This window comes from Buteo buteo, chromosome 9 (assembly GCF_964188355.1).
Source record: "Buteo buteo chromosome 9, bButBut1.hap1.1, whole genome shotgun sequence".
In the NCBI taxonomy this organism is placed as follows: domain Eukaryota; kingdom Metazoa; phylum Chordata; class Aves; order Accipitriformes; family Accipitridae; genus Buteo; species Buteo buteo.
Window position 1 is genome coordinate 22591981 of NC_134179.1, and position 24165 is coordinate 22616145.

The 24165-nt window shown below is 39.7% G+C and overlaps 1 protein-coding gene across 1 annotated transcript in view; it reads left to right on the forward strand.

Annotated features, from left to right (window-relative positions):
• TMEM200A (transmembrane protein 200A) overlaps nt 1–11471 on the forward strand; it is a 57170-nt gene extending 45699 nt beyond the window's left edge. Inside the window, exon 2 of the mRNA XM_075035714.1 lies at nt 8294–11471. Within this exon, the coding sequence (XP_074891815.1) occupies nt 8310–9785 (1476 nt within the window). The 5' untranslated portion in view covers nt 8294–8309 and the 3' untranslated portion in view covers nt 9786–11471. The remainder of the gene's footprint in view (nt 1–8293) is intronic.
• Nucleotides 11472–24165: the final 12694 nt, after the last annotated feature.

The following is a 24165-nucleotide window of genomic DNA, read 5'->3' on the forward strand; positions in this document are numbered from 1 at the left end:
CCTATGGGGCAGTGGGGCAGGCTGCCCAGGGAGCTGTGCTTGGATCAGTACAGTGCAGATTTGAAGACTGCTGCCAGATCTAGATTTTTTAAATCAATGGATCACTGTCGGACTTCAAACTTCCGAGCAGATTTTGACATGTCCTTAATAACAAGCTTTTATTTTCCAATTACGAGTGCAAAGATTTTACTATTTAACATGTAGTATTGTAAAGCAAATATAGACCATTTGATACAGCTGCATGGTCTACCAATATGCAGGGAACCTCAGCTTTTAATCTTTGCAGTGGACCTTCTGTCTGTTGCCATCACTTAGAATCATAGAATCACTTAGGTTGGAAAAGACCTTCAAGATCATCGAGTCCAACCATCAACCATGCCCACTAAACCATGTCCTGAAGTACCCCATCCACTCGCTTTTTGAATACCTCCAGGGATGGTGACTCAACCACTTCCCCGGGCAGCCTGTTCCAATACCTGACAACCCTTTCAGTAAAGAAATTTTTCCCAATATCCAATCTAAACCTTCCCTGGTGCAGCTTGAGGCCATTTCCTCTTGTTCTATCATTTGTTGCTTGGGAGAAGAGACCGACCCCCACCTCACTACAACCTCCTTTCAGGTAGTTGTAGAGCGCGATAAGGTCTCCCCTCAGCCTCCTTTTCTCCAGGCTAAACAACCCCAGTTCCCTCAGCCGCTCCTCATAAGACTTGTGCTCTAGACCCTTCACCAGCTTCGTTGCCCTTCTCTGGACACGCTCCAGCACCTCACTGTCTTTCCTGTAGTGAGGGGCCCAAAACTGAACACAGCACTCGAGGTGCGGCCTCACCAGTGCCGAGTACAGGGGGACAATCACTTCCCTAGTCCTGCTGGCCACACTATTTCTGATGCAGGCCAGGATGCTGTTGGCCTTCTTGGGCAGCTTTCCAGCCACTCTTCCCCAAGCCTGTAGAGTTGCATGGGGTTGTTGTGACCCAAGTGCAGGACCTGGCACTTGGCCTTGTTGAACCCCATACAATTGGCCTCGGCCCATTGATCCAACCTGTCTAGATCTCTCTGTAGAGCCCTCCTACCCTCGAACAGATCAACCCTGCCACCCAGCTTGGTGTTGTCTGCAAACTTGCTGAGGGTGCACTCGATCCCCTCATGCAGATCATTGATAAAGATATTAAACAGAGCTGGCCCCAATACTGGGCCCTGGGGAGCACCACTTGGACACCCTGGTACTATTGCATGGCTTGACCCATGTGCAGCTTGCCTTTTCCTTTTTATGCTGTGAAACTGCTTGCACGATTTGGCCTGCTTCCGTACTCTGACTGGCAACTAGGAGGTTAAAAGAACATGATTAGTCCCTAAGCTTATCCCTTGTTTCAGCTGGAAATTTCAAAGCTTTAATGTTTTAGATAGGCATGCAATTTCCTATCCTTGGCTTTTGCTAGCATGACTTTAAAATCCCAGCTGAGGTTATGAAGATTTTTAATACCACATTTCGTGTGCTTTCTTCTCACCTATTGTCAATTAAAGTACACTTAAAATACCTCATAATCATCAATACAAAAGATGTGCTTTGCTTGCTTGCTTTTTTTGTTTAACCTGTTCAATCAGGTCATTTTTTGAGATATGGTTATAAGGAAAGAGATGCATCATAAGGTAGTCCCATTGGTGTGCTAGGCACTTGGAGGGGGCTGCTTGTTAAACAAAAATGTAATTTGAGATGATTTTCTCTGCTTCTTGTGGAACTACCCTATGTTTGGCTGCTGCTGTATTATCTCTACCAGAATGATTAATCCCTTTGGGCCTATAAAGTTGCATATTTTTACCTTTGAAATAGAACAGATTGTACTAGATGACAACCTCTATGCATAGATAACATTGATATGTACATATTGTACATCAGGAGGAAAGTGTAGATGTGTTAAATACAGCTTAATATTGATTTGTTTACTCGGTTATGTTATCAGTTCTCTTGTTACTTTATCATTTGCATTCTTGATTATCAGAAATATTTTATGAGTAAACAGTTTCTCACATACCTCCTTCATTTCTAGGACTCTAGGTTTATCAAAGGTAAAAGAAACCTTCCTTGATGATAAAATTTGTCCTCTTGTTAAAATTTGAAATTGAGCCACTTAAATCATAATGAATCAAGTACTAATGGGAGATTAATTTCCTAATCAGCTGAAACAGTAAGATAGGAAATGCTATGGTAATATAAATCAGGTTCTGTCACACACTACCTCTTACTGCAGTGATGTTTAGTTCTTCGCTGAAACACAAGAGCTGTACTTTTCAGAAAGTTTTATGTAAAGTTAAACTACAGGGAAATAGTATGTACAGTTCTGATAATTTCACATAATTAAGTTTCAATCATTTTTCAAAGAGTAAATGAGAAAAAGAGAAATATTTATGCAAACAAAAAAGATTATAAGTGGTAAGGTACACTGAAATGTATCTGGAATAAAACAAATAATATTAAAGAAATACAATTTTAGTATTCTTTAGTTTGCTTCCCATCTTTGCTGCTAGTATACATTTAAAATTAAGTGTAAGATCTCAGTATAATTCAAATGACTATGTATTTATTCAAAAGACTAAGTTGTAGGTAGAAGTAATAATTTTTATAATACCAAAATAGTTGAAAAAATTAGATAAGCTTTCAGGCACCTAAAATAGAAGCCCCAAGGTTTAAAGCTTACTACAAGTTGAGAACAATTGCTGAGAGATTAATTAGATTTTTAATAGTTAGACCATCTCTGAAAAAAAGTTAGTTACCAGCAGTACAGTTAAGTCATTAGGGAGGAAAGAGGGGTATTAAGGTGGTGGCCTCTTAGGTAAAAGAGAGAAATAAATAGTTTTTTATAGTTTGTGGAACCAGAAGAAGTTAGCTGGAGCCACTAGAACATGCTATGAAGGCAATTCCTTCCATTGAATCTGTGCACACACATCTTTCAGATTTTCTTAGGCTGCTTAGCATTAGAGCCATTATCTAAATAGCAGCTCTTGCCTCAGTTGCTGTTAAAACAGAAATGTGCAGTCTGTAATAGGTTCTTGCAGTTGACACATCTCTTATATCTGGGATAATCAATCAGTGAGTCAACTGGGCTCAAATCCCATGAAATCCTATCCCACCCATTTTGTCATTTGCTTAGCTTCCAAAGGATAACTGGGTATTACTTGTGTAGACAGTTCTAGCTTCAGAAGGAGTCTGAGTCACTCCTCTTACCTGCCATGCCTCCCTGTGGAGGTGTCCAGGCTGTTCAAGTTGCTCTGTGCTCTGCAGCTGCTCTAGTGAGTCCCCAGGTCACCTGCCTCCTGCCTCCCTTCCTTACTCTAGGCTGGCAAAGTCAGGTCTGGGTAATGCTAGCGGCATATACACACTGTATATCTCTCTGATCAGTGATAGCCTGATGTACTGGCAGAAAAGAGCGATCCTCGTCCACTTGTGCTGAAGTACCATTTGTCTATGGTAATTCACCTATGCCTTATCTTTGTATCACAGAGTGAATCTACCGTTTCTTTGTTGATTCGAGTTGTTTGACCTGACTTGGTTAGGAAAATACTTCATTCTTTGCTTGGTGAATGCAAGTCTAATCACAACAAACTGTTTTATGAAAGCTGTTTTTATCCTCTTTCTTAAGTTTCATTTATGACAGCCTTTCCTTGAGCATCTGAGCAACCCTTCCCCATATGGAAAGGTGATAAAAGAGAATCCCTTCCAGCCTCTCTGGCAGCCCTGGCTTGCATAACCAGTGTAATGTAAGGAAAAAACAGATGTCACTCCACATCCCAGGGTGACACTTCTTTTATCATTACCCATTTTGCATCATGTCTGCAAACCTTTCTTGCATGAATTTATTCCTCTGGCTCTACTATTCTGGTTTTTTAGGTGGGCTGCAGCCCCTCTCATGGCTCCTTACCCACCCATACTTTTGCAGGTGTTATTGTATTGGGTTTGCATGGCAAGGTTTTGGTAGCTAGGGAGGGGGGCTACACGAGTGGCTTCAGTGAGAAGCTGCTAGAAGCTTCCCCTGTGTCAGACGGAGCCAGTGCCAGCCCGCTCCAAGATGGTCTCACTGCTGGCCAAGGCCGAGCCCATCAGCGACGGTGGTAGTGCCTCTGGGAGAACATACTTAAGGGGAAAAAGTTGCTGCGCAACTGCAGCCGGAGGAGAGGAGTGAGAATGTGTGAGGGAGACAACCCTGTAGACCCCCAGGTCAGTGAAGAAAGAGGGGGAGGAGGTGCTCCAGGCACCGGAGCAGAGCAGCCCATGGGGAAGACCATGGTGAGGCAGGCTGTCCCCTTGCAGCCCATGGAGGTCCACAGTGGAGCAGATAGCCATCTGCAGCCTGTGGAGGACCCCACGCCAGAGCAGGGGATGCCCAAAGGAGGCTGTGACCCTGCTGGAGCAGGCTCCTGGCAGGACCTGTGGATCTGTGGAGAGAGGAGCCCACGCTGGAGCAGGTTTTCTGCCAGAACTTGTGACCCCGTGGGGGACCCACACTGGAGCAGTCTGTGCCTGAAGGACTGCAGCCTGTGGAAGGGACCCACACTGGAGCAGTGTGTGAAGAGCTGCAGCCTGTGGGAAGGACCCACATTGGAGAAGTTTATGGAGGACTGTCTCCCATGGGAGGGACCCCATGCTGGAGCAGGGGAAGAGTGTGAGGAATCCTGCCCCTGAGGAGGAAGGAGCAGCAGAGACAACATGTGATGAACTCACCCCAACCCCCATTCCCCATCCTCCTGCACTGCTGGGAGGTGGGGGTAAGTAGAGAAAATCAGAAGTAAGGTTAAGCCCAGGATGAAGGGTGGGGTGGGGGGGAAGGTGTTTTAAGATTTGGTTTTATTTGTCATTATCCTACTCTGATTTGATTGGTAATAAATAAATTAAGCTTATTTCCCCAAGTTGAGTCTGTTTTGTCTGTGACGGTAATTGGTGAGTGATCTCTCCCTGTCCTTATCTTGACCCATGAGCCCTTTGTTGCATTTTCTCTCCCCTGTCCAGCTGAGGATGGGGGAGTGATAGAGCTGCTTTGGTGGGCTCCTGGCATCCCACCACAGTTATCCAGGTCTTTCCCTTCATCTCCATTTCTCTGTCCTTGCCGCATGGCGCTCTGCAGGCCGTACTGAGTCTATAGACACCTGAGATAACTACCAGTAGTATCTGCTGAGGGGTCCGTACTTTCTTTGTGCTAAAGGGCACATAACAACCTGTTACTCCATTTGCTGCTGGGGTTTTTTAAGGCATCTCCTAGAAAGCCTGCCAGATGCAGAGGACTGGCCTTAGCCTACAGCCTGGATGAAAGGTGAAGTACATCTTGCTGATGGCCATTGAAGAGATGAGAACTGAAGCATCAAGAGCCTGAGTCATTCTCCTCTGTGCAAACAATGCAGAGAGAGAGCAAGAGGGAGAGCGAGCAGGAGCTGCTTTACAGGATCTCTACCAACAGGCTTTTCTGGGGTGGTCTTTGAGTGGCTGACGGGGCTGGTGTCAGGGCCATTCTGTAACAGTGCAGTGCAAACCAAAGCTAAATGTAGAGGTAAATCTGGGCCACTGCTTCTTTCAAGATTAGAACCCTAAGGTGTCCAGGTCTTTGGACCTGATGTTCTCCCTGAAGGTGAAACAAACAGAGCAGCTACAAGGTTAGAGAGTCACTCAACATTTGTTCTTCAGAAGGAGCCTGGCAGCAGTGGTGCTTTTGTATCAGCAAGATGGTTGTGTTTTATAAAATCAGTTACAGACCTGTCCCTTCCTTTTTGTTCTGTATTCCACATCCATTTTACCATTATTTGATTCGTTTTAGAGCCAACCTGTGTCATTCACAGTGCTTCCAAAGAGATGCTGTCTGAGCTCTTAGTGTAATCTTTATTCACCTCTGAGTCAAAGTCTTCTTAGTCTTAGCTTGTTCAGAAGTTTGAATGCAGACTTCAGGGTGAAACTAAATGTAAGCGCTGTACTAAGTTAAATAAGAGAAGCAGCATTTGTAACTGGCACTCATTATGGCTGTTATGTGGTGAAACTAAACAGATTTGCAGAATAAATCGAATGTATCTACAGTGTCACTTTATTCTAAATATAATACTTTCTAAGAAAATTTTCCATCTTAATACGTACTTCATTGTAATTGGTTTCTGAAAAGCTGTCAGCATGAAGTGAAATTATCTCATACCAATATGTCTGTTAATACTATTGATTTTATTAGATGCAGAAGTGATCAAAATTCTGTGAACTCAAGAAATAGGAGAGACTCTTTCTATGTGTAAAATATGTTTGTATCTTGTTGCAGCCAGACTTTCTCTCCCCTGCGCCCAAGTTCTGATACAGGTATAGTGAACAGAGGAGCAACATGTTCCCCTGAAATGTTATCATTTTTAAATTGTTGGATTTTTAAATTATAATTTTTTAAAAAAATTAAGTTATCATTTTTAAATTGAAATTTTTAAATTGTTACATTAAAAAACCCAGCTTTTTATGAAGCATTCAAGAAATTAGTTGGCATTGAACTATTGAAATTGCCCAGATAGCATAAAAATGGAAGTGAATTGCAAAGGGTGAGAATTTCCAGAGAGATTAGGAACATGAAACCTGACACTACAAGTGAAATTTCTGAGATTTTTGGAATAATGCTATGAATTTCTCTTTCAGAAATTTGGAAAATGCTGTGTACTTAGCCCCCTAGGCCTTTTTTCAGGTCTTTCCTTTGTAAAGAAAAGGTTTCTCACAGAGAGAGAGGAAGTGCTCTGTCCTTTAATAATGATGGTGCAGGGAGGAAGTTCAGGTTGCTGCTCTTTCTGTCTGTCATCTGAATGCTGCTGAACAGATAATAATGAACACTGGATACTTTTTTTTTCTGAGTTAGTCCTTCCACTTGGCCACCTATCTCAAATTCCCTATTAATTTCATAATCGAATTCATAATTGGTGGGTTGGACTGATTTCTTTTTGTAGATATACTTAATGTGACTCCTGCTTGCGGTGGTGGAAACCTATGATAGTGTCCAAATATAGAGTCTGTTTCTCATACCATGGTAGATCTAATCTTTTTTTTTTTATGAGTGCACTGCTAAGATTTTTTAAAAAAATAAATATTTTAAGAGATCTGATGAGAATTACTGCCTGTAAATTGCAAGCAGTCATCAGTTTGCTTTGCCTCTGCTTTTCAGCCTTTCACAGTATTCACCCAGTCCAACTTTAGCTTTGTCTGCTTGTGAAACCATCCCCAGCTTTGACATGGAGCCCTTTCCTCTGCAACAGACTGTCAGTCTTTCTTTATCTCTGAGCCTAGTAAGGCCACCAAAGAGAACATAATTTTTTCATACCTGGCTTAGAGCATCTTAATTTTACTCCATAATATTATCTAGTATTCATTCTAATATTCATTACTTAAGCTCAGAAACTATTTTTGAGCCTGATTATAAGGTGGCTTTTAAAATAAAATACAATTATCCTGAACTGTGTTGTTTTATTTGTTACTCTTACTCATAAAAAACTATCAAACATGGCTTTCTCTTTTTAAACCCATGCTGCTTAATGTTTCTCATGTAATAGACAGCCAGGTATGAAAGTAAGTCTAAAATGAAAAAATTTCCTCATAAAATGATAAAGCTTTGAATTGATGAACTTGAAATTCATGAAGATTTCTTATCTGGTAAATGAGGAACCAAGAAGGGGAGAAAAAAAGATCTAGGTATGCATAAAAGAGGATCAGCTTTATTAGGAAAGGCAAAAATTATTCTGTAGTTGAGACTTGGCTGATCTGAATAGGCTTAAAAGCTTCTTTAAATGATGGAATAAATATGTATTAATATATGCTGAAATCTATAAGGAAAGATGTATTCATAGTCATTGTGTGTCATAGAAGTTTTTAAAAGAACTACTAGCTAAAGTGCTAAAATTATCTAAAACGCATACAAGGTAATAATACATTAGTGACTTTGCTGCAGACCAGTCCAGAGATAAGTCATCTGGTAAGACTTCTGAATATTTTCATCTTTAATCCTGATATATCACCACTAAGAGCACTAGCTTTGTGCTACTGTCTGTATCACTGATGGAAGATTTATTACCTATGTTTACAGTGATAAAAGACTTTTCAAAATGTTTTTAACATGCTATGTGAATCTCAAAACTGCTACTATGTCATAACTGGATTAAGATATAGTAGCTTTTTTAAAGTCATGAATATTTTGATTACCAAGAAATACCTACAGAATACCAAAGTGCTCTTTATATTTGGAGACACAATCTTTGCTTGCCTCAATATTTCTGCTCTTGTTTGTTTGTTTGTTTGTTTTTCCAGGACACAATATAGAACTATGATAGCAACCGGAGGAGTCATAACAGGACTGGCTGCCTTAAAAAGGCAAGACTCTGCCAGATCTCAGCAACATGTAAATCTTGCCACAGCACCAGCTTCTGAGGAGAAGAAACCAGTTAAACGCCGGCCCAGGGCAGATGTAGTAATTGTCAGGGGCAAAATCCGTCTCTATTCTCCATCAGGATTCTTCCTTGTTTTGGGAGTGCTTATCGCATTCTTTGGAATTGCAATGGCCATCCTTGGATACTGGCCCCAAAAGGAACAGCTTTTAGGATCTGAAGATAATCTAGCTGTAAATGAAACCCAGGTCCTGAGAAGCCAAGGAAGCATTTTACTTCGTTTCTTTGAACAGCATGTGCACTCAGATAAGATGAAAATGCTGGGCCCTTTTACTATGGGCATTGGAATCTTTATTTTTATTTGTGCAAATGCCATTCTGCATGAAAACCGTGACAAGGAAACAAAAATCATACACATGAGAGACATATACTCCACTGTAATAGACATCCACACCCTGAGGATTAAGGAACAAAAGCAGCTGAGTGGTGCCTTCACTGGCTTGTTGGGGGAAGGAGAACTCAGGCACAGCGGGAGCTCATGTGCATCGCGGCTGGCTGCGAACACGGTTGCACCTTTCTCTGGCTTCAAGAGTAATTTTAGAATGGATAGTTCTGCTGAGGAAGGTGAGATTACCCTAAATGAAGATAGGACCACTGGTAGCCTCCTGCCACCTCTGCTGACTGAGCAATCTGGTTCACTCTTTGGACTTTACCCTCACTCCAGCAAGGCTTCAGATGACAAAACCACTAGCTCTATGAAGTGTGAAACAAAATCCATTGTATCATCTTCCATTAGTGCTTTCACACTGCCAGTAATTAAACTGAATAACTGTGTTATTGATGAGCCCAGTATAGACAACATAACTGAGGACTCAGAGATCACTAGGAGTCGGTCTAGAAATCTGTCGATGGATTCTCTGGCCATTCCACTAACTGATACTAATGAATCCTACAGACCGACTGCTACCATGCTGCCGCGACACAATTCATTTGTGGACACTCCATCTGATCAGTTCAAATCTTCTATGACTCTCGGACCAAGCACAGGAAAGCTTTTATCCCCTGGCGCTGCCAGGAAACAGTTTGGGTCCAACACATCTTTGCATCTTCTGTCTTCACATTCAAAGTCCCTGGACTTGGACAGGGGTCCGTCTACGCTCACTGTCCAAGCTGAACAAAGGAAACACCCCAGCTGGCCCAGACTGGATCGGAGCAACAGTAAAGGGTATATGAAACTAGAAAACAAGGAGGACCCAATGGATAGGTTACTTGTGCCACAAGCAGCAGTCAAGAAAGACTTTACTAATAAGGAAAAGCTTCTTATGATATCAAGATCTCATAATAATTTGAGTTTTGAACATGATGAGTTTTTGAGTAACAACCTGAAGCGAGGAACTTCTGAAACAAGATTTTAATATTTAAATTGCAATTTAGAAGATGTCATATGGTATTTTTAAAAAAACCAAACATTTTGACAAGTGTTTCCTTTTCAGTGAGACTAGTACAAGCCTGTTTTTAACCAAATGCTTAATAGCCCAATAAAATTGGCTTGTGTGAACAGAGATCTTCATCTTTGCAATGCCAAGAGTTTTTTGTCTTAGTAACATACAGCTGCAATACTGTACATTATCATTGCTCAGAGTTTTGGTATGACTGATTCCAATTTTTCCCAAGTCATTACTTCTTTTGTTCCATTTAAGCATGTTACTTTTTATCAATTTGAGTCCAGAAGCCTGCATTAGGAAAAAAAGCTCCATTTACCTGTGAGTTCTGTTTATTTAATGACTGCAAGAGTCAAAAAACGGTGCTTGTGGTCTAGAACGGGAAGCAAGCAGGAGCACATACTGGAATTGTCAAATTCAGGCCTTTATCCTAGGTGTTGTCTTTCACACACAGTACATCTCGGTAACTGATGTCTTGCCATTGTCATTGTGAGGAACTTGTTTACATGTTGGGGTGGGTGGATAGAAAAGAGTGGGTATAATTAAAACCATTTTTGTGAATTCATTGTAATTGGTCGAGTTGAATACCAGTGTTGTGAATTATTAACTATGCTTTGTACAATAATCTTTCTACATCCATTGTTACTTAATCCTGTAATTCTAGGAAAACATATATAAAGTAAGAAATCTGAAAATTCTTCTGGGATTAGTTCTCTAAACCACTTTGATTGGCAGCAGTTTTAAAATGAAAATACACAGATTCAATTAAAATCTTAGGAACATGATGAATGCCAACAGGATTTTAGAAACATGGTGTATAATAAGATGATATTGTGACATGCATCTGAGGAGAATAATGGAAAATGAATATATTGCCTCTCATTACAATAGCAAGAAGCTAAATAACTAGATCTCTGTGTTCAAAATACTGATACAAAGCATACAATTCAATATGTATACTAACATAGTATGAAAGCCCCTTGCCTAAATTTTGATTTATATATTTCACATAATTATTGGTGTGATGGTTCACTGGAGGCTTAGCTGTGGCAGTTTGCATTACAAGATTTTGCAAAAGGAAGTGACATTTAAAACAATGTTTTTCTTAGCAAAGCAAGCTTCACAGTTGACAGTTGTAGGCTATTGCTAAAGAAAATGAGAATTTGAATGTGCATACCAGCAGGTTTTCACGTATTTCATTGAGGTATTTAGGCCATGATCCTGCCATGACAGCCACGCTAGAGAATGTCAGTTCAAGCTGCAAGGCTCATCTAACAGGATGTTGGTCTTAATTGGTCGGTCTTGATATATTCACTTAACCTAATTACTCAGGAATTACTTTTGATGGCTTTTCCCAAAAAGAATCAAACCTGTTCAGATGTCATTGTTCTTCAATTACTTTGATTATGAAAGATCAAAGATAAAAATACCCGCTTTTCTTTAATATTCAGCTCCATATTTCAACTGCGCGATGTTTATGTATCAGGAGCATTACTTGCTCAGTGAATTGAGGCATAGTGTTAACTGTTAGAACCTCAAGCCTATATATTGTAACAGAGTTGGCTAAATATTTTGCTATGAAGCTTTTAATAACTTTCTGGTTTGTGTTCTTAAGACATTTGCTATTTTTTGAAATAAAATAAAATGTCTATCTACATATATCCATTGTAAGACCTGTTTTTCTTTATGATCTCAAATCTTCCATATCAAAGTATAATTAGGTATCATAACTTTGTATATAAAGTTGCACTTACTATATTAATATTAGCCTGCCACTAGATATTTCGCTATGACAAATTGATTTCAGCGACATCCCTACACATGTAAAGGCTGAATATTTTTTCTTCCATGTAATGTGAAATGTATTCAAAGTGGTTTTGATATAAGGAAATTTTGTATAAAAAGAACATCCTGTTCTTTTTAGTTTGGCAGTAAGTATTCTTATAAAAATGGAAAACACTATTAAAGACATGAGCGGTGTAAGCTTTTATTTCCTTAATAGCTACATTAAATCATAGCTTAAAAGACTGGTTTTTTGGGTACCATCATATGTGGGAATACTGGTCCTTTTCTAAGTATAGCAGGGCGTGAGCTTTTAATTTTAACATAGATACCTGGTACTGAAAAATGTACTCACTTTGCAAAAATTTACCCACTTGGGAGACCAAGGTAAAGCTACTGACTTAAAGCAAGAAATCAAAATAGCACCATACAAAGAAACACTGTGGTTGACAGACCAACTACAGAAATACTCCTGAATTACCCCAAAATGGAATATTTCATTCAGATAATCATGGGACAGTTGAGGTGGAAAGGGACCTCCAGAGGTCCTCTGGTCCAACCCCCCTGCTCGAGCAGGGCCACCTAGAGCCAGTTGGCCAGGACCGAGTCCAGACAGCTTCTGAATATCTCCAAGGATGGAGACTCCACAAACCTCCCTGGGCAGCCTGTGCCAGCACTTGGTCACCCTCACAGTAAAAGAGTGTTACCTGATGTTCAAGCGGGACCTCCTGTGTTTCAGTTTGTGCCCATTGCCTCTGGTCTTGCCATTGGGCACTGGCGTCTTCTCAGAGCATAGTTCCTTCTTTTTTGCACCCTCCCTTCAGGTATTTATACACATCAATAAGATCCACCTGAGCCTTTTCTTCTCTAGGTTAAACAGTCCCAGTTCTCTCAGCCATTCATCATAGGAGAGATGCTCCAGTCCACCACCATTGTGGCCCTTCGCAGGTCTGCCTCCAGTATGTCCATGTCTCTCTTGCACTGAGGAGCGCGGAACTGGACCCAGCACTCCAGGTGTGGCATCACCAGTGCCTTCCAGAGGGGAAGGATCCCCTCCCTCAAGGGTAATGTAGGACCTTGTATCCTTCCATACTCCTTTGGTAGTTCCAACTTAAGCTCAAGTTAGGAAAACTTGTAGATGTTCAAAAGGCCTGAACACTAGTCTTCACATATAGGAGTCAGAAACTGCAGTAGGGCAAAGATGTCTGTATGCTTTGCAATATGTGGGAAGAGTTAGGAACCTTACAGTGGCCAAAATGGGAGCCATGTACAGATGGCAGATAAGGAACTGGTGAAGACAAGAGCATGTCTTGAATTGCATCTTTAGGGCATAAATATATTCAATCTGTTGCTGATCCAGTTCACAGACTTTTTTTTTTTAAATTCCATTTCCGTTATCAATACTGTGTGCAGCCCACGATGAGTTGCTCTTCAGAGAAAATAATTGTATAACTACACCACAAGCCTTTTCATGGAATAAAAAGCTAAACCTCGTGTCTAGCCAGAGGAAATATTACGGTACTGCATCCTTTGGATGTAATAACTCCAGAAAGAAATAATTTAGATCGTGCAAGCAATAAGTTTGCTCCTTCCTCTGCCTAAGACTATTTAAAAAAATACATTTTCTACCTCTCAGGTAAGGATCTTAATCACTGCCTATGGATTAGACTGATGTTAAGGTCTGTCCCTCCCTCCTGGGCAAAGCTGTTTCACTCTGCTCATTTACTGGGCAAGTTTCATCAGGAAATAAAGAGCATGGCTCTGCTGTGACAGCAGAAATGCTGGGTTACATTGTCTCCTCCAGGATTGCTTCTACATTGTACATGAAATGGTCACTGGATAAAATCCTTGAAACAGGGACTGGATTCTTGCCAGGTGGATATTTTAACTGCTCCCCCAGGAAGTGCTGTTTACTCTGCCTGTGACCGATGAACCTAACCCTTCCAGGCAAAGCAGCGCGGAGTCCAGCAGGAGGGACTGGCAAATACTCCAGCTGCTCAGTTGCGCAGGGCTTGGTGGGTGGGAAGGCATGGGTTTTCTCAGCAGCAGCAGGACGTTGGCGTGGTGTTATGCATCCTGATGGCTGCTCTAAAGCTTGGGCTGTGTAAAGGATGGAAAGGCGAGCTGGCACCACCAGTCTGGGTTTGAAAGGAAGTGAAATTTAACATTGTAACTGAGCAGAATTTTCAAAGCTGCCAGTTTTGGAGGTAGGCATCTACATCTGTCCCGCTTCATATATTAGACAGCTAAATAATTTTTTTGCAACCGTATCAGAGTGCCTTTCTCAGACCTAGAGGTGATTTTACTTATCCATAAAAGTAGAGTATTACTAGTCCTTTAGTTTTTGCTGAGCGAAATTTGGGAAATAGTTTTAGGCTACAGCAGCAGTTTTCTCTCTGAAAAGCTTTTCAGGCAGCTTGTAGAGTTCCTGGATAGCTTTAGTCTTACGCTCCTAAGTTTGTTCTTTCTGTGAGTCTTTTTCTGACCCTTTCAGGAACTTCTGCCTTCATCTTCCCAGCACTACGTTTTTTTGTTAATTTTCCTGCCAAATACAGCATTATGATGAGCAAGGGGAAATCTTTTAGCAAGATTGTGTGCATGTATATATGAGAATGCAAATGGAATAAATGGTCTATTAAAATGTAGGAGTGCATTAATTAGTATGATTTAGCTACTCAAGGGCAAGTTCATGCCCTTTGTTTAAACCTTTTCAAATTAAACTCAGGGGCAAATTAATTGCAGTTATCACACCTATCACATGTTTAACTTTCAGATCACATTTATTAACTCTTTCATCAATGTTCTATGTATGGTGATGTTGAATTGTTTTGTATTTTAGGACTCAATATTTCAAATTAACCTCACTGGAGTATTTTATGCATTCTGTAAAGCCCAGTTTTTAATAGTATTACTTGTCTGACAGTTACCAGAATTACAACCCTGAGCCTTGTAAAGAATGGAAATCTGATAGTTACAATACTTTTATTTTAGAATAGTTTGTTGAAATTGAAATGTAAGAACCCACAGTATTAAACAAAAAGTTGTGTGTATAATCTGTTGTCTTGGTCCTAATTCAGGTACATAATGCTTTAGAGGAGAGTAATTTACAATCACTGTGAATTTTCCATAGGAAGAATCATAAAACCATTGTTGTCCCTTATCAGTTTTTATTCCAGCTAGTGTAATTATTCAGGATGGCATTCACAGAAACATCTAATCCATTTCTGAATCCCACTAAGCCCTTCGGTCTAATAATATTGTTTTTGCAAACTACTGCAGATTAATTATGACTTGCCAATAAATATATTTCCCTTATCAGCTGGAAATTCTTATCAGCACTTTAATTTCATTGCAACAGCCAACTGCTCTCCTATTAAAAAAATGTACCAGGAATAACCTGATATCTGTTGTAAATGTATTGATGTTTCTGGATGTTTGCTTTTCATATTTTTGAAGCAATTAATCACTCTAGTTGCTCAGAGTTATCCTGTGATTCACTGTACAACTGGTTTAGCACTTAGATCTTTTTGTTCTCAGAATAGGTTCCTCCTTTGTAGGCAATACTGTATTTGTTTTGGCCTCTAATTACATGTTTTTTCACTTTTAATATTAAATTCCATTTCATTCCAGCCCATTAAGACAATTCAGTTTTCCTTCTGATCTCTTTCATATTGATAATACTTACCCACTCAGGCTATATTGGGCAGTCAGCGCAGCCCAATAGGAGTAGTAAGATTGCTCTTTGACATGAACTGAAGTGTGGTACGTGAGGCCAGCCTGGTGATTTGTTTCAAAGGAACACTATCAACCTGGAAAAAACTGCTTTTAGCCACACCCTTAGTGACTTCTGAGAATTGCATCAGCCCAAATGTACATTTATCTTAAATCTGATCATAGATGCCATTTGGTAAGATTAGTTCCATGTCAGATCCTTGAAAAACTCCACTAATTACCTCTCTGAAGCCTTACACATTCCCTGCCAGCTCAACTTGTCGCTTTCACATTTGATGGTTAATACTCAGCGTATTTTTCCTCCTAATTCTCTTCTCCAACTTAGCTAATAATTTAACATGTGCTACTGTATGAAATGCTTTGCTGAAGTCAGAGCAGATGAGATCTACTGCATATGTTGTCTAGAAAATTATTATTTTAAAAAGACATATCAGTTTAGTGTAGTATGATCTGTCTTTGGCACATCTACTCAGCATCTCACCCTGTTTTCCATTTTCATTCTTGTCTTTAGTGCCTTGAAATTTTTTTTTTTTCTGAAGCCTTCCATACTACCCGGATCTTACTGACAGGTTTGCAAGTGGACAGATAACTCCTCGTTTCCTTCCTTCTGCCATTTCATAAATACGGTTTAAAAGATTACTACTTTTAATACACATTGCCTTCCCTCTCTCTGTCAACTCAGTAGATGTATTGAAATTCCTTGCTATGATGTGTTTCACGTGCCAATTTTTTCGGGCTGCTGTAACGGAGATTATGTGCCCCCACACCGTGAGAGCATTCAGGGCTTGAATTTAGCTTTCTCACAGGTGAGGATTTACACAGCTTCATTTTCACACTTTCTTTCTTCCATTTTCCACACTTTTCTATCTCCCATTTCCAGATTTTTTTTCCTACTAGTCACCTTACCTTTCCCCTGTTTTTAATATGGTTAACCTAGCTGAAAAATGAAGCAAAGTATTCACTTAGTACATAGGCTTAATCTGGAACGAACCTGTCGCTTTTAGGGGTTTTGGGGGGTTTGTTTAATTTGAAAATGGGTTAAAGGGTGGCTGAACATGACACTTCATGCTTCACGGTGTGTTCCCGCACTCACTGTCTGCTCCGTTACATACACTTCCCCACTATTTTTCCTTGCTTGTGTGTGTTTGGGGTTTTTTTATTTAATTTTGGTGATGCTGTCATTAATCCAGATGGGTCTGGAATTATCTCCAGAAGCTTCCTACAGTCGAGGTACACATTTGTGTGCTATTGGTTTAAAAAAAGGTCTGCCTTACTTGAGAGTCAAATCACCAGCCTTCCTGCCTGGCTGATTTCAGTAACTACTTTTCTTCTGAAAATTATCAAAATTTGTTCAGCTGAAATCAACACTTTACTTGGAGTCCCACTGTAGTTTATCTTTTTTGTTTAAAGTTAATTGGATCAGCTCATGAACACTTGAGTTTCTAGGAGCATCTTGTCTACAGCACACGCAGTGCTTAACAAAAGCCTGTTGGTATTTGCTACAGCGATTGTTTGTGGTAGACATCTGTCGGCTCTTCTGCCTAGGGATACCTCTGCTCAGTTCTCACAACCACCATTTGTTCACAGTCTTTTTTTCTGGGAAATTCAGTTTTCCACAAGGCAAAGGTAAAAATGCAAGGTAAAGACAATATTTCACTTGGTTAGCAGTGATCAATATACTTCTGCTTTTTAATTCAGTCATCACAGGGAAAAATACTCCTGTGCCTTCTAGCTACTTATCTTGACTGTCTGGAGGTCTTAAGTATTTGTGCAATATAATTCTGAAAATAGTGAGCCAAAACCAAGTATCCAAGATGAGAGTATAACATTGTTATGTGGACTTAATGGAATAGATTTAATGGAATATAATATTTTCAGTATTAACCTCTATAGTTTCCTTAGTACAGTCACAAAATTTCATTTTTCAGTCCGACTGTTGAACATATACTTCCACTGAGCTGTCTTCACTGAGAAGTGGCTTGCTTTTCTGTGTAAGTTCAGTTTTGAAATGATCCCCATACAGAAGCACTTCACATAACTCTTTCCAAGGTGCATTTCTTAGCATTTTTCAGAAATAATTATCAATTTAGGCATGTTCTATTCCACCTTGAAGGAAAGTTGCTCCAATTTGTTGTGATTACTGTCTTATTGCAGTCACTAGTTTTTCAAGGGTCTCAATGGATTCAGATAAAAATGTGTGGATGAAGAATATGGAGAAGATCAGCTACTATCACATAATACAGTTAAACTCATCTTGCACCTGTAGAGAATTCTTTATCATTTTAACAGACAGGAAGCACTTTGATATATGACGTGAGCGTATTGTATTATCTCCAGCACACAAGTGTTCTTTATTATCTCTTTATGGGGACTAGGAAGAGGATTAGACTTATAGCTTAACTAAATGGCAGTACCCTTTGATTCTTGTGTAGAGGAGTCAGGTGAATACAATAGATTAGGAGGTGTTAGGAATTAATAAAATGGACACTAGACTCTCATTAAACTATACTCTCTAAATCTGTATGCCTTATAAATAACACTGAAATGGAGGACTCCTGCTTATTGTCACAGAAAACAGTCCTGGTCATTCTTCTAAGGAAGAAAATACACCTGTTTCCTGTGCACTGACTTTTTGAATGAATGTTTTTATCTTTGCAACGTTGATACCTATCTCACTGTTATCTAGACTGGCAGTTCTGCAAAGTTTTCATGTCTTTCCTTAATACTTCATTTTACTCTGCATTTTCCTTTTGCAGGTAGGACAGGTTAGGGCATTTCTGGAAGTCATTAAGAACTCTCTGATGTTTACAGTTGCACCTATATCCCTTTACAGCAATGCTTTAGTCTCTGGTCTCATAATTGGTGTAAGATGACTAAATCTTGTCTGCCAACATAAAGGACAGATTCCCACTCCCTTCCTTCTTCCCACCCTTTCCTCCATGATCCTAATCCTTAAGCAGCTGTGATCAACTAGGTCAGGAACTGAAAAAAACTCAGCAAAGCCAGCTACAGCAGCAACACCTCGTAGCAGCAAACAGGCACTGGATCAGAGAGCTGGTCTGCTTCAAGATTTCAGCTGGATCAGAGAGCTGGTCTGCTTCAAGACTTACCTGTATAAGCGCAGAGAAAGAGCCAGACTGCCATGGTGGCAGATTGGTTTCAGCTGATGGTGAGCAACACCCTCTCTTCATAATACCATAGTGACTGAGAGGAATTGTGATTTTGGACAGCACTGTAGTCTAATGGTTTCTAGAGAAACATAAAGGACTATCTGTGGTTTCTAATATCTGTTCTGGTAATGAATCCCTGTGAATCTATGGAATACTTGTCTATGCTTTTCTGTCTGTATTTAGTCTTGTCATCTTCCAAGCATCCAGTTTCTTGGTGATTGTCTATGAATGAGCACACCATTTGCAGAAATCAAAATCCATTTCGGAAAAGAGAAAAGACAACAAAGTTTACTTGGTATGTATTATTGGGAAGTCATTTATTCGGCTTCTGTTCTGTTGCTAAAGGTAGGCATGGGTGCTTCTTAATGACTGTGTGTTTATAATAGTTACTTTCTCCTCTGAGATCTGTAGATCTTAATTAGTTGATAAGTAGTTTTCTGAACCTAAGGCAGATGGGAAAAAAATGTACCCCTGAGCCCTTCTATGTCTTACTGATTTCCAGAACAGATTGAAAGGTTTATTTTTTAAATTAAATTATTTCATTTGAATCATGTGCTAGATCATATATGCATATGGATTTTACACACATATGTATATATGTATACACACACAACATTTTTTATTGGATCTGGAAGCTGATCTACTTTGGAGCATGCTACTTCAGAGCATTCTGTTTTTGTTGTTCAGCAGAGATGAACAGCATGAAGCTAAGTGGGTGGGAAGAGGAAGATGCCTGTGTCCAAAATGCTGGGGTGCCCTGATCCATTCCTGCCTCAGTGGTAGTAAGTCCAATATAAATCATTAAAGCAAAGACTTAGAAAACTAAGAAAGTTATCAATGAGATTAAAGAGCGGTAAAAAGGAAGCTAGCATCCCAAGCCAGAGTCTGGGAGGGTGCAGGCCAATATATCACCAAATTGAGTCTTGAAGGATTCAGGCTACCACATTATCAAATTCTCTGATTTTTTAAAAATAAGGTGATGTCTCTGGTTTTATCATTGTTGGAGAACCCCAGAAAAAATAAAAGGTTAGTGCACTGCATCAGAAAGAGATCTGTTGCTGGCAGCAGATTTGGATAGTCCATTACAAACACACTTCTGCTGTTATCACACACTATTAACAAAAACCCGCCACCTTATGGAGATCCTCCTTAATATGTGGTATAGAGCATTATTAAGATACATGTTTCCACATTCCCTGTGAGGGAAGGAATCATCACTCTTTCCTTTTGACATCCTGGAACTGAAACTTGTGTGCTGACTCAAAATGGGTAAGGGCTACTGGACTCTACGACACACATTTGCAGCCTCTTTGAGGCAGGTCTCTGAGAAGGTTGGGGGCTGAGACTTCTTGCAGAGTTAATACTTATTAACATAAACAGTAAATTTGTGCAATCACGCACCCTTTCCAGTTTCTCTTCTTCCCTTCCCTGACATCAGGAATACATATCATGGTAAAGAAACTCTGTTTTTTCAGGTATGCTGATACCAGTCTCTGCCAGCATATTCAGGCTTTGGCAGCTTGAAAGGCATTTAAATGCACCCATATTGTAATAGGACAAAGATTTGCAACATAAAAATTGGAATTTATGTAAGAAATAGCCATGTAAGCCTCAGGCATAGTCCTTGCTTTCAAATGTGATCTGCAGATGAAAAGTATCAGGTAAGGAGGAGCTATAAGCTTCACCTGACACAGGCCAAGTAGGTGGCTTGGAGAACTCCATGACATGCAACATACTAGCCTGAATCACTGCTATAAACTTGGTTTAGGGAAAGAAAGACTGTGCTTTTTCACTGAACTGAACAAATAATTAATTACTCGTAGCTAACCTTATTTGCAAGGATGTTAGTCACATTTGCTTTTGATAATATCAACGCTTAAAATTCCTTTCACCACAGGTGCCAGGATAAGCAGTGCATGAGTACTTGTGGCAAACACATACACAGATCATGACCATGGTCCAGCTGATCTTAATTTTCAAATTAGTATCTACAGAAAAGAAGAACCACCTTTGATTCAGTTTAGATTTCTTCATGTTATCTATCTAAGAAAAGCTTTTGTATTTCCTAAAATACAGATTCACCACAAACAAGCGCATGCAATGGGAGACAAAAGGATTTGTGTTATTTAAAACTTGTCCACAGCGAGATTGTGAAGAGGATACTGGCTTCCTTGAAAGGGGAAACTCAATCTGCTGAAGTTGATGATTCTCTGCAGCTGCTTAAGATCATCCAGGTTGAGTGAGTGCTGTGAGAAGGATGACAGATCAGTTCTAGGTGTCCAGAAAGCTCAGCTCAGCTATAACCTCCAAAAATGTTTACCTGAATGTCCTCCTAAGCAGCCCTGGGCCTGGTTCAGTGAAGTGCTTTGCTTTTGTTGTCTATAGATAGCTTTCTTCCTGAATGAGTAACAGTGTCTGCCAGTATAAAAATGTAAGTTATAAGTCAATTTAAAACTGTAGACACTCGGAGGACAAACATGGTCATGTTTTCATTGCCTTTCCTCATTTCTCCCCTGATGCTAGTGTAGTCTTTTGTCTTTTTCAAGGCAAATTTCAATTTGCTTTTGTAGAAGCAAATGATGTCATACAGGAATAAAAATGAAACAACTTTTAAAACCAGCTTCTCTGTGATGAAGCTCTGTCACAGAACCTGTAGAAATTGAATGAAAATGGTTTTGAAAGACTCTCGCCTCTTGTCAAAAACCACAATCCTGAATGAACTCTGAATAGATTGGGTGTAGTGGAAAGACATAAATATCACCAGCTGACAGAATTAGATGCATGCCATTTTAGAGAGTGGATAAATTGTATGGACAAGTTTGAAATAAGGATTTTTCTCCTTTTTATATTTATAGAACAGAAGCTGTTGAAGAAATGTGTCCTGGCCAACTCTTTGCTGCATACAACTGCCTGAAATATATTTCTTTTTAGGTTTCTTGAGCTGGTCAGAAGACTTAAGCGACGGTATCTCTTCATAAAAGTGTAGGCTTTTCTGTATCTGTTCATCAATAGGCATCTGCTCTATTTAAAAGAAAGTATCCCCAGAATATAAAGACAACTGAAGTGTTCTATTTTTTTTAATGCCTCTCATATAGTAGGAAAAAACTTAATAACTAAAGTTAGCAATAACGTCAGTGTTATAAGAAAGAGTCTAAATCAGATTGAAGACCCCTTAGTTATTTCACACATGCTGCTAAACTGTAAGACGTAATAACATTTCATTATCTTAGGAAAATTGGGTACATTGGGAACTTTGCCAAGGTGAAACAAGCTTCTATTCAATATCAGTTTTTTGGATAGGGTTTGCATCAGTATTGGGTACAGGTCTTCATGTAGTCAGCCATATCTCCTACAAATCCAGTAGCTGATACTACAAATGATTCAGCTATTTTAAAATGACGTTTAGCATCTAGTAGAATTGATGAAAATGTCAGTTTCTGGACTTCTAGCTAATAACGTGCGAAAAGCTGAACGCTATCAGAAAAGGCAATCAAGAACAGGACTAGCAGGATCCAGACCCTGAAATTATTATTGTTTCCACTTAAGCTTGTCTCTCTCTTTTTGAATCAGCATAGTTCAATTTACAATAATTTCCTTCAGGATTCTTTCATTACTCGAGCTTGTGGGCATCATCTAAAGCTCAGAATGTAGTACTTGCCTTTTTCAGTATGAAGGAACCATCTGTTTTTTCTCCTACACAAGTAATACTGACAAAGGACATATATAACTGCTATAACATTATCTGAAAGGAAAACAACATTTGCTTTCTCCAAGGAACATAAATAACATATTGAAAAGTATATGAACATCCACAGCATGTATGTGGTTGGGTATAGCAGAAATTTAACTAGTTATAGTAACAAAAATTCAATTTTCTATTGGTAGGAATTGAGGTTTGTATTTCCATTTCTCTTAGCCGTGTCACCACTCTATTTTCTGTCACAGTGAATGTTGGCTTTAACAGATAAGAAAATGAGAGGGAATCATTTTGCCCAGCAGACTGTCTAAATCCTTCCTATTTCAGCCACTTGCCATTCCAATTTCTACCCTTAAATTAACTGACTTTTTCTCCTGACTTTGTCAAACCTTTCCAAACTGTGGCTGTTTTCAACAGGAACAGCAGCATCCTTAGTTGCTCACAGGAAGAAAGGATTTACTGGGTACTTAAGGGAATGCAGCAAAATCAGGGTCATGGCATAAAACTCAGGCACGGCAGCATGCCTGACATGCTCCTTCATGCAGTGAAGAGTGTATGTCCACTTCACTCTGTTTTCTCCATTAAACATTTTGCCGTTAAAAATTTCCTCATTTCACCCACATACAGACTCAAAACAAGGGTGGAAAAAGAAGGTTCGGTGTCCTTAACCAACATTACTTCCTGTTATAGAGGGCACTTCACATCCCAGCATTACTTCATGCAGACAGTAGTTTCCTACTTCTAATATTTGCTATCTTCTTCGTACCCCTGCAGGCTGTTTCCTTCCTGCAGCCTTTCCATTGCAAGAAGGCTAAGATAATTTTTTTCTACATCATTCTATCTCTGTTGCAGGATCTCTGCTTATCCTTCATAGCCCGCACCTTACAACAGTGCGATTGCAAGCCCCAGGCTACATATTTCCTTAGCTCAAAGGTGCCACCAAAGACAATGCATGCTGGAAAACACATTAGTCTGTGTTAAAGATGTCTTTATTGAATCCCAAATATAAGTCCATTTTGCTCTTAGACGAATGAGCAAAGGAAGAAATGTGGCTTTGTAGCACCTCTAGAAAGTTAAGCCCAATAGTTTCTGTTGGGTTCACAGAACTGTATTGGTGTGAATGCTCATAAAACCAAGAACTGATGTTATTGGGAATATTTCGAAAGCAGCCACAAAAAGAAACCTTATGTGCAAATGACAGGGCATTGCTCGTATTTGGGATTAAAAAGACAGAAGTCCCTTCAGTCCCTTTTCTCTTGTTTTACTTTTGCTTGGTTTAAATGCTGTGTGTGGGATGGAAAGTAGTTTGCTTAGTGTTTAGGTTCCTTGCAGATACCTGCCTGTCATTGACTGATTTCCTGAAAGAAAAACCCAACCCAAAACTCAGTAATAGTCATGAGGAAGGTGGCCACAGAACAGTCTTCTGTCCTCCATGGAGAGTCCTGGCAGTGCAGGGCAGGGGCCACAATCTGACCTCAATTTCATTATCAAGTATTGATTATAATAGAGCAAAGATCAAACAGGAAAAAAAAGAAAATTTACCAGATTGTTTGGAGTGTGACCACAGCTCTGAATATACTGGCATCAGGAGACAGAGGGAGGCTGGTTCCTTCAGTAGTGGGTTTCTCATTTGGTGGAATCATCCTTGCTTCCCCCGCATGCAATGTTTGTTCTCCTTCCCTCCTTTGATGAAAGTAAGACAATAATAAAATATTGAATAAGAGTGAAAATAAGGGAAATAAATGATATCTCCAAGTGGAGTAACTGAAAAGTAGACGTTTCTGTCAAAATGGTAATTTTGAAAGAGAAAAGAATGGAGGTGAATTTCTACTTTTAGTTCCACACAAAGCTATTAAGTAAAGGGATACTTAGCATTTTTTTCTTTTCTTTTCTTTCCCTTTTTGAAGGGACACAGGAGCTGCAGTCCTCTGGTCTCTCACATCCACTTCTTCACTTCAGCCAATACATTTGC